General features: G+C 41.4%; 1 protein-coding gene across 1 annotated transcript; it reads left to right on the top strand.

Moving 5' to 3' along the window:
- Positions 1-2021: 2021 nt before the first annotated feature.
- On the top strand, positions 2022-2789 carry LOC127667410 (endogenous retrovirus group K member 7 Pro protein-like). Its single transcript, XM_052160387.1, has one exon. The coding sequence runs from the start codon at positions 2022-2024 to the stop codon at positions 2787-2789; it is 768 nt and encodes a 255-aa protein (XP_052016347.1).
- The last annotated feature ends 8243 nt before the right edge of the window (positions 2790-11032 follow it).

The raw sequence follows: 11032 nt of genomic DNA, 5'->3' as shown, positions 1-11032 counted from the left end.
TTGGCCTTGATCTCTCCCACCTTTCTCCTTAATTAGCGGGGGCAATTGAAGCCTTCCCGATTGTTTTTGTGGCACTCATCCTTTTTCTTTTGGTTTCATTTTGCTTCCACCGGCCTTGGTGTTAAATCATCATCATTAGGCACAGTCAGACGGATGTAGATAAGCCGCAGTGCCAGCCTGATACATAAGTCTCTCCTGTAGATAAAGGAGCAGTATGGGGACTTCACATTCAGTGGTCACGGCACTGCAGTCTCTTCTGAGACAGCGCAATCTGAAGGTCTCAACAAAAACTCTAAATTGTTTTGTCAGGGAGGTGGATCGTGTGGCACCCTGGTACGCATGTTCCGGGTCGCTAACGCTTGCTTCATGGGAGAAGCTGGAGAGAGACCTAATTAGAGAACAACAGGCTGGGAAACTAAAAGCAGGGACGATGCCACTGTGGAACCTTGTGAAATCATGTCTTGAGGATGAGAAATGCCGTTTGTCCATAAAAGCAGGGCAGGAGGTTTTGGAAGAGATTCAGGACAGTCTGTCAGAAATAGAGTGGTGTAAAAGGACCGGTGTGGTCAAAAGTAAAAAAGGTGCACCTAAGAAAAAAGGCCCTTCCAAGGACTCTAGATCTGTGGAAGTGATAGACAAGGGAAAGGACGCCCTGGGAGAGAAAGGTGGAGCAGAAACAAAGAAAGGCCGGCGGGAAAGTCTGTATCCGTTTAGAGAGCTGGAGGCCCTAAACCTAGGCAACTCAGATGATCCTGACACAGATGAACTTAGTCCCTCCGAAGAGGAGGAATTGGAAGATGAGGTAGCTCAGCACGAGAAGGAGAGATACCGTTCAGACGATGGAGGGGCAAGAACAAAGGCCACATGACCTCGCGACCTCAAGGTCCCGCTGCACCTCTGCCTTATGCGGAAGCATATGGGTTAGATTCGTTCCTCTCCCAGAAGGAACGGAGAAAGCTGCAACAGGCTTTTACAGTTTTTGAAGAGGAAGCAGGGGCTCGAATCTTTGCCCCGTTAGTGTTCCGTGAGATCAAAGAACTTGCAGAGTCAGTCCGTAATTATGGGATTACTGCCAATTCTACTATCTCATTGGTGGAGCGGCTGAATGATCAAGCCATGACTCCCAGAGACTGGCAGACTGTGGCCAAGGCTGCTTTGCCTAATATGGGTCTATATATGGAATGGAAAGCCCTTTGGTACGACCTTCTGCAGACCCAGGCTAAGGCTAACTCTGCGGTTGGAGGGGATCAGAGACAGTGGACCTTTGAACTCCTGACAGGACAAGGACCCTTTGCTAATAATCAAACCAATTTTGCCTGGGGTGCTTATGGGCAGATATCTACTGCCGCCATTAGGGCTTGGAAAAGTCTCTCAAAGAGAGGAGACCCAGGAGGACATCTAACAAAAATTGTTCAAGGCCCACAGGAACCATTTTCAGAATTTGTGGCTAGAATGACAGAGGCTGCAGGGAGGATTTTTGGAGATCCTGAGCAAGCCATGCCACTGATAGAGCAGCTGATTTATGAACAGGCTACTCAAGAATGCAAAGCTGCTATAGCCCCTAGGAAAAGTAAGGGTCTTCAGGACTGGGTGAAAGTTTGTAGAGAACTTGGGGGTCCTCTCACTAATGCTGGTCTTGCTGCTGCTATCCTTCAGAGCCAAAAGGGCTCGAGGGTAGGAGAACAGAAGACATGTTTTAACTGTGGCAGGACTGGGCATTTAAAAAGGGACTGCCGGGCCCCTGGTAAGAAGAGGGTGCCTGGGGTTTGCACCAGATGCGGAAAGGGCTATCACTGGGCCAATGAGTGCTGCTCGGTGAGAGACATCAGGGGCCGGTCACTGCAGCCTGCTCCTGCTTTGGCTGGAGAAGGCGATGGTCCAAAAAACGGGCGCCAGGGCCCCAGGTCTCAGGGCCCCAATACATATGGGACTGCAACAAACCGGTGGGGGATACGCAACTCCGTAGAGCAACTCAGGGATCGGGTGGAATGGACCTCCGGTCCACAGCCCGATTCATGCTGATGCCCCAGATGGGAATTCAGCCCATACCTACGGATTTTAGAGGGCCTTTGCCAAGAGGAACCGTAGGATTAATTCTGGGCCATTCTTCCCTCACTATGAAAGGACTTGTCGTTCACCCTGGAGTTGTAGATCAGGATTACGAGGGGGAACTTCGGGTTCTCTGCTCCAGCCCTCAGGGCGTTTTCTCTATCTCATCAGGTGACGGGATTGCCCAATTAGTGGTTTTACCTGGTCTGCATGACCAGTATCCCTCCTCCGGCCCCCCTCGAGGGACCCAGAGGTTTGGCACCTCTGGCAGTGATTTAGCCTATTTGGTAGTGAACCTTGACACCCAGCCCGTACTGGAGCTTCAGATAGAAGGAAAGTCCTTTAAAGGCATTTTAGATACCGGGGCAGAAAAAAGTATTGTTTCTTCTTGTTGGTGGCCTAAGTCCTGGCCACTGATAGAATCGCCCCACCCCCTCCGGGGGTTGGGCTATGAGGCAAGCCCCACCATCAGCTCACGCCCCTTAAGGTGGCGCTCCCTAGAGGGACAGTTGGGAGAATTCACTCCCTTTGTTCTCCCTCTTCCTGTCAACTTATGGGGGAGGGACATATTGCTAGGTCTGGGGCTAACCTTAACGAATGAATATTTGCAACAAGCAATGGGTATCATGAGAAAGATGGGTTATAGAGAAGGGAAAGGATTAGGAAAAGAAGAACAGGGAAGACTAGACCCACTTCCCCAAGAAGGAAATGTCGGAAGGCAGGGCCTGGGTTTTTTCTAGGGGCCATTGAGGGCGTTATGCCCATACCCTGGCTCACAGAGGAAGCTGTATGGGTTCCTCAATGGCCTCTAACCTCTGAAAAATTGGAAGCTGCTATTAAGCTGGTTGATGAACAATTACAGCTTGGTCATTTAGAACCTTCTACCTCACCATGGAACACTTCTACTTTTGTAATTAAGAAAAGATCAGGGAAGTGGAGACTTCTCCATGATCTGAGAGCCATTTATGCACAGATGCGTCTATTTGGCTCGATCCAGCGAGCCCTACCCTTGCTTTCTGCCTTACCTAAGCAATGGGAGATAATAATCATAGATATTAAGGACTGTTTCTTTTCCATTCCCTTGTGCCCACAAGATAGACAAAGGTTTGCATTTACTATACCAGCTATTAATCATTTTGAGCCAGATAAGAGATTTCAATGGAAAGTTCTACCTCAGGCCATGGCCAATAGCCCCACCATGTGCCAATTATATGTACAGTTAGCTCTTGAACCCATAAAGAAACGCTTTCCTTCTCTGCTTCTTGCTATTTATATGGATGATATTTTAATATGTAATAAAGATTTGGATGTTCTACAGGAAGCGTTTCCCATTTTATTGAAAGCTTTAGAGCAATGGGGATTGCATGTAGCCACAGAAAAGGTGCAGATTGCAAAAATGGGATCCTTTTTGGGGTCTGTAATTTATCCTGACAAAATAGTTCCTCAGAAATTGGAGATTCGCAGAGATCACCTGCGTACATTAAATGACTTTCAAAAGTTGCTGGGGGACATAAATTGGCTGAGGCCATTTTTTAAGGATTCCTTCTGCTGAGTTAAAACCCTTATTTGATATTCTGGAAGGAGATCCTCATATCTCCTCTCCGAGAGCATTAACACCAGCTGCAAGCCAGGTCTTGCAAATTGTGGAAAATGCCCTACAAGATGCCCAATTGCAGCGCATTGATGAAACTAAGCATTTTGATTTATGTGTTTTTAAAACTATACAACTACCGACAGCCGTCTTATGGCAAGATGGGCCGTTATTATGGGTTCACCCCAATGCTTGTCCTGCTAAAATAATAGACTGGTACCCTGATGCAGTTGCACAACTTGCGCTGCGCGGGATCAAAGCCGCAGTTACTCATTTTGGACAAGATCCTGCTACTTTGATTGTGCCATATACTGCAGCACAAGTTCAAACTTTGGCAGCTACATCCAATGATTGGGCAATTTTAGTTACCTCCTTTGCTGGACAAATTGACAATCATTATCAAAAGCATCCAATTTTGCAGTTTGCCCTAAGTCAGGCTGTAGTATTCCCACGAGTAACAGCCAGAAATTCACTCCCAGATGGAATCGTAGTGTATACTGATGGATCAAAAACTGGTGTAGGTGCTTATGTAGTTAATGGTGAAGTAGTATCTAAACAATATAATGAAACCTCACCTCAAGTTGTGGAATGTTTAGTGGTACTAGAGGTTCTTGAGACCTTCCCAGGACCACTTAATATTGTGTCTGATTCTTCCTATGTGGTTAATGCAGTTAATCTTGTTGAGACAGCTGGGGTAATAAAACCCTCCAGCAGAGTTGCTAACATTTTTCAACAAATACAAACTGTCTTATTGAATAGAAAATTCCCTGTTTATATTACTCATATCAGAGCACATTCGGGCCTCCCTGGTCCTATGTCGCTGGGAAATGATTTGGCAGATAAAGCCACCAAGATCGTGGATGTTGCAATGTCTTCCCAGATAGAAGCGGCAAAAGAATTTCATAAGCGCTTTCATGTAACAGCTGAAACCTTACACCACCGATTTGCTCTGACTAGAAAAGAAGCTAGAGAAATAGTTACCCAATGTCAAAATTGTTGTCAGTTTTTGCCTGTGCCTCACGTGGGAATTAATCCACGGGGAATTCGACTGCTACAAATATGGCAGATGGATGTTACTCACATCCTTTCTTTTGGAAGACTCCAGTACTTGCATGTTTCTATTGATACATGCTCTGGCATTATGTGTGCTACACCTTTAACCGGAGAAAAGGCCTCCCATGTAATTCAACATTGCCTCGAGGCGTGGAGTGCTTGGGGCAAACCCAGACTCCTCAAGACAGATAATAGACCAGTATATACTTCTCAAAAATTTCGGCAGTTCTGTAGTCAAATGGATGTAACTCATTTAACTGGCCTCCCATATAATCCCCAAGGGCATTGTAGAGCGCGCCCACCGCACTCTCAAATCTTACATAATTAAACAAAAGGGGGGAATCGAGGAGGCTCTACCTCTGGTACCAAGAGTAGCCATTTCCATGGCACTCTTTGCTTTTAATTTTTTTAAATCTTAATGACCAAGGCCATACTGCCGCTGACCGACACTGTTCAGAACCTGACAGGCCAAAAGAAATGGTCAAATGGAAAGATGTGTTGTCTGGTCAATGGAAAGGCCCGGATCCTATTTTAATAAGATCCAGGGGAGCTGTTTGTGTTTTCTCACAGGGGGAAGATAATCCATTCTGGTTGCCGGAGCGACTGACACGGAGAATTCTGACACCTGAAGATGACACCTGGACGGATCCCACAGAAACTACTCCTGGCCCTTGTGCTGCCTCTTTGGATTTGGGTTCCTAGTATATTGGGAGAATACATATGGGCTATCTTGTCGGCCTTCCCAAAGCCAATACCTGTCCGTCATGATGCAGTTGTTTTCCCAAAGTTTTTTACAACTAACAAAACCTTAGAATTGCCATACTTGCCGTATGACCCCACCCGAGCTCCTTTAGGGGAGAGTCGCTCTTTATTAGAGCGAGGTTCTCTCTGTTTTGAATTTGATGGGGTAGGAGAATGCATCAAGCTCACGGGCCAGGCCTTGGGAATGTTTGACAAGCAGAAGGGAGGCTGGCTGAAGCGGACCCGGGATACCTCTAACCCAGACAAAATAGTTACAAAACGGGCCTTCTGGCAAGAGGCAATCTGGATTAATGGCACATTTCTATCACCCAATTTTCTAAACAAGGAGCGTCCTCGTCAACCCAGGATAGCCCCACATTGTAGTTGGGAGGACGAAGGGTTAATTCCACCCTGGTCTGATTATCAATCCTCTATTACTCGTTGGGCAGACCAAGCTAAAACCTTTTCCTTTTCCCCCAATATGATGGTAAGCCAAGAGGAAGACTTTGCTATGAAACAGGGACTCTTTATACAGGACATTAGAATGCACCCTTTCCGTAAGTGGGTACTTTGTGGAGTTAATGGCAGCTGTTCACATCTTAATTCCTTGGCTTTTATCCGAGGAGGAGCTGCTGGAAGGGCCTCTTTTACTGGTGCTTCAAAATCTTTTCAGTCTCGGGGACTAAGGGTTGCTATTCCAGGAGAGGATAGAATTACACAAACATATACTATTTCTACAATAGAAATCACTAGATTCAATAAAACCCTGGTGAATCAAATTGACTACCCACCTATCCCGGTATGCGTCTGTCCCCCTTTCTTGTTTATTCTCTCAAATAAATCATTTGAGAAGTGTTCCAGTGACACTTGTTGGATGTCCCAGTGTTGGGATTCCGAATGGGCTACCCGTGCCATGGTAGCCAGGGTTCCACGGTGGATTCCTGTTCCCGTGGAAGTCCCTTCTACCCTATCCATGCTCAGACAGAAAAGAGATTTTGGTATCACTGCAGCTATTGTTGTGGCCATCTCCGTTAGTGCAGTTGATGCTACAACTGCTGGGATTGCTATGGTAACCAAAGTTCAAACAGACAGGGTCCTGAACCAATTGTCAGCCAAGGTGGCAGATGCTGTCAATGTCTATACTTCTGCTAGTGTTCAACTAAAGGGTGGGTTAATGATTAGTAACCAACGCCTTGATCTGGTGGAAGAAAGACTAAATATTTTTTTCCTAAACAACACGTTGTAACTTGAAAAGATTTAGTTTTGCGTGTATGTCTAAGCTTTTAGCCTCAGAAGAGAACGCACAGGGGAGTTTTCTCTAGAAAAAATATGTCAGAATAACACGTGTTATGGAAATGCCGCATCGTCCCTAATTATCTTATTTTTCCTAAACAACATGTTGTAACTCGAAAAGCACTGGTGTTGCGTGTATGTCTAAGTGTGTAGCCTCAAAAGAGTATGCACAGGAGAGTTTTCTCTCGCAAGAATATGTGAGAATACCACGTTATAAGGAAATACAGTGTTGCAGAGTAAAGACAAATATTTACATATTAGAAATACTTAAACTTTACAGGAAGAAATAACTCATCGTATTAAATTATCTAGTATTTAGTATTTCCTAAACAACACATTGTAACTCGAAAAGATTTCGTGTTGCATGTATGTCTAAGCCTGTATCCTCAAAAGAGAACACACAGGATAGTTTTCACTCGAAAAAATATGTCAGAATACCACGTTTAAGGAAATCCCGCATCGTGCAAAATTATCTTGTTTTTCTTAAACAACACGTTGTAACTCGAAAAGCTTTGGTGTTGCGTGTATGTCTAAGCATATAGTCTCAAAAGAGAACACACAGGAGAGTTTTCTCTCAAAAGAATATGTAAGAATACCACGTTATAAGGAAATACAGTGTTGCAGAGTAAAGACAAATACGTTCATATAGAAATACTCAAACTTTACGAGAAGAAATAATGCATCGTAAAAATTATCTTGTATTTCCAAAACAACACGTTGTAACTAGAAAAGATTTGGTGTTGTGTGTATGTGTAAATGTGTAGCCTCGAAAGAGAACCCACCGGAGAATTTTATCTCAAAAAAATATGTCAGATTACCACGTTTTAAAGAAATCCTGCATCATGCGAAATTATCTTGTTTTTCCTAAACAACAGGTTGTAACTCGAAAAGCTTTGGTGTTGGGTGTATGTCTAAGCGTGTAGCCTCAAAAGAGAACGCACAGGAGAGTTTTCTATCGAAAAAATATGTCAGAATACCACGAATTAAGAAAATCCTGGATCGTGTGAAATTATCTTGTTTTTCTTAAACAACTTGTTGTAACTCGAAAAGCTTTGGAGTTGCGTTTTTGTCTAAGCGTGCAGCCTCAAACGAGAATGCACAGGAGAATTTTCTCTCGAAAGAATATGTAAGAATACCACATTATATGGAAATACAGTGTTGCAGAGTAAAGACAAATACGTACGTATTGGAAATACTTAAACTTTACAAGAAGAAAGAACGCATCGTGCAATATTATCTATTTTTTCCTAAACATCATGTTGTAACTCAAAAAGATTTGGTGTTGCGTGTATGTCTAAGCTTTTAGCCTCAAAATAGAACGCACAGGAGTGTTTGATCTCGAAAAAAATATATCAGAATACCACGTTTTAAGGAAATCCCACATTGTGCGAAATTATCTTGTTTTTCCTAAACAACACGTTGTAACTCGAAAAGCTTTGGTGTTGCGTGTATGTCTAAGCGAATAGTCTCAAAAGAGTACTCACAGGAGAGCTTTCTCTCGAAAGAATATGTAAGAATGCCACGTTATAAGGAAATACAGTGTTGCAGAGTAAAGACAATTACATATGTATTAGAAATACTTAAACTTTACAAGAAGAAATAACACATTGTACAATATTATCTTGTATTTCCTAAACAACACGTTGTAATTCAAAATGATTTGGTGTTGCGTGTATGTCTAAACGTGTAGCCTCAAAAGAGAACCCACAGGAGTATTTTCTCTCGAAAAAATATTTCAGAATACCACGTTTTAAGGAAATCCTGCATCGTGCGTAATTATCCTAATTTTCTTAAACAACATGTTTAACTCGAAAAGCTTTGTTGTTGCGTGTATGTCTGAGTGTGTAGCCTCAAAAGAGAATGCACAAGAAAGTTTTCTCTCGCAAGAATATATGAGAATACCACTTTACAAGGAAATACAGTTTTACAGAGTAAAGACAAATATGTATAAATTAGAAATACATAAACTTTACGAGAAGAAATAATGCATCGTCTAAAATTATCTAGTATTTCCTAAACAACACGTTGTAACTCGAAAAGATTTGGTGTTGTGTGTATTTCTAAATGTGTAGCCTCAAAAGAGAACCCACAGGAGAAATTTCTTTTGAAAAATATGTCAGAATACCACGTTTTAAGGAAATAATGCATCGCGTGAAATTATCTTGTTTTTCCTAAACAACACGTTGTAACTCGAAAAGATTTTGTGTTACGTGTATGTCTAAACTTGTAGCCTCAACAGAGAATGCAAAGGAGAGTTTTCTCTCGAAAAACTATGTCAGAATACCACGTTTTAAGGAAATCCCACATCCTGCGAAATTATCTTGTTTTTCTTAAGGAACACGTTGTAACTCGAAAAGCTTTGGTGTTGCGTGTATGCCTAAGCGTGTAGCCTCAAAAGAGAACGCACAGGAGAGTTTTCTCTCGAAAGAATATGTAAGAATACCACATTATAAGGAAATACAGTGTTGCAGAGTAAAGACATATAAGTACTTATTAGAAAAACTTGAACTTTACAAGAAGAAATAAAGCATCGTCAAAATTATCATGTTTTTCCTAAACAACACGTTGTAACTCGAAAAGATTTGGTGTTGCGCGTATGTCTAAGTGTGTAGCCCCAAATGAGAATGCACAGGAGAGTTTTCTCTCCAAAAAAAATATGTCTGAATACCACATTTTAAGTAAATCCTCCATTTTGTGAAATTATCTTTTTTTTCCTAAACAACATGTTTTAACTCGAAAAGCTTTGGTGTTGCGTGTATGTCTACGTGTGTAGCCTCTAAGGAGAATTCACAGGAGAGTTTTCTCTGGCAAGAATATGTAAGAATACCAGGTTACAAGGAAATACAGATTTGCAGAGTAAAGACAAATACGTACATATTAGAAATACTTAAACATTACTAGAAGTAATAATGCATCGTACAAAATTATCTTGTATTTCTTAAACAACACGTTGTAACTTGAAAAGATTTGAGGTGGCGTGTATGTCTAAGCGTGTAGCCTCAAAAGAGAACACACAGGAGTGTTTTCACTCGAAAAATATGTCAGAATACCACGTTTTAAGGAAATCCTGCTTCGTGCGAAATTATCTTGTTTTTCTTAAACAACACGTTGTAACTCGAAAAGCTTTGGTGTTGCGTGTATGTCTAAGCATGTAGCCTCAAAAGAGAACGCAGAGGAGAGTTTTCTCTCGAAAGAATACGTAAGAATACCACGTTATAAGGAAATACAGTGTTGTAGAGTAAAGACAAATACATACGTATTGGAAATACTTAAACTTTACAAGAGGAAATAATGCATCGTACAAAATTATTATGTATTTCCTAAACATCAGGTTGTAACTTGAAAAGATTTGATGTTGCGTGTATGTCTAAGCATGTAGCCTCAAAAGAAAACGCAGAGGAGAGTTTTCTCTCGAAAGAATACGTAAGAATACCACGTTATAAGGAAATACAGTGTTGTAGAGTAAAGACAATTACATATGTATTAGAAATACTTAAACTTTACAAGAAGAAATAATGCATCGTAAAAAATTATCTTGTATTTCCTCAACAACATGTTGTAACTCGAAAAGATTTGGTGTTGTGTGTATGTCTAAGCGTGTAGCCTCAAAAGAGAACGCACAGGAGAGTTTTGTCTCGAAAGAATATTTAAAAATACCACGTTATAAGGAAATACAGTGTTGCAGAGTAAAGACAAATACATATGTATTGGAAATACTTAAACTTTACGAGAAGAAATAACGCATCGTGCAAAATTATCTTTTTATTCCTAAACAACACGTTGTAACTTGAATAGCTTTGGTGTTGTGTGTATGTCTAAGCGTGTAGCCTCAAAAGAGAACGCACAGGAGAGTTTTCTCCCGAAAAATATGTCAGAATATCACGTTTGAAAGAAATCCTGCATCGTGTGAAATTATCTTGTTATTCCAAAGCAACAGGTTGTAACTATGAAAAGCTTTGGTGTTGCGTATATGTCTAAGCGTGTAACCTCAAAAGAGAACTCACAGGAGAGTTTTGTCTCGAAAGAATATTTAAAAATACCATGTTATAAGGAAATACAGTGTTGCAGAGTAAAGACAAATACATATGTATTGGAAATACTTAAACTTTACGAGAATAAATAACGCATCATGCAAAATTATCTTGTTATTCCTAAACAACACGTTGTAACTTGAATAGCTTTGGTGTTGTGTGTATGTCTAAGCATGTAGCCTCAAAAAAGAAAGAATATGTAATAATACCACATTATAAAAAAATAAGTGTTTCAGAGTAAAGACAAATATGTACATATTGGAAATAATTAAAC

Source organism: Apodemus sylvaticus, chromosome 17, assembly GCF_947179515.1.
Source record: "Apodemus sylvaticus chromosome 17, mApoSyl1.1, whole genome shotgun sequence".
NCBI classification, from domain to species: Eukaryota; Metazoa; Chordata; class Mammalia; order Rodentia; family Muridae; genus Apodemus; species Apodemus sylvaticus.
Note: the sequence above shows the minus strand (reverse complement) of the source record. Positions and strands in the feature narration are given on the sequence as shown.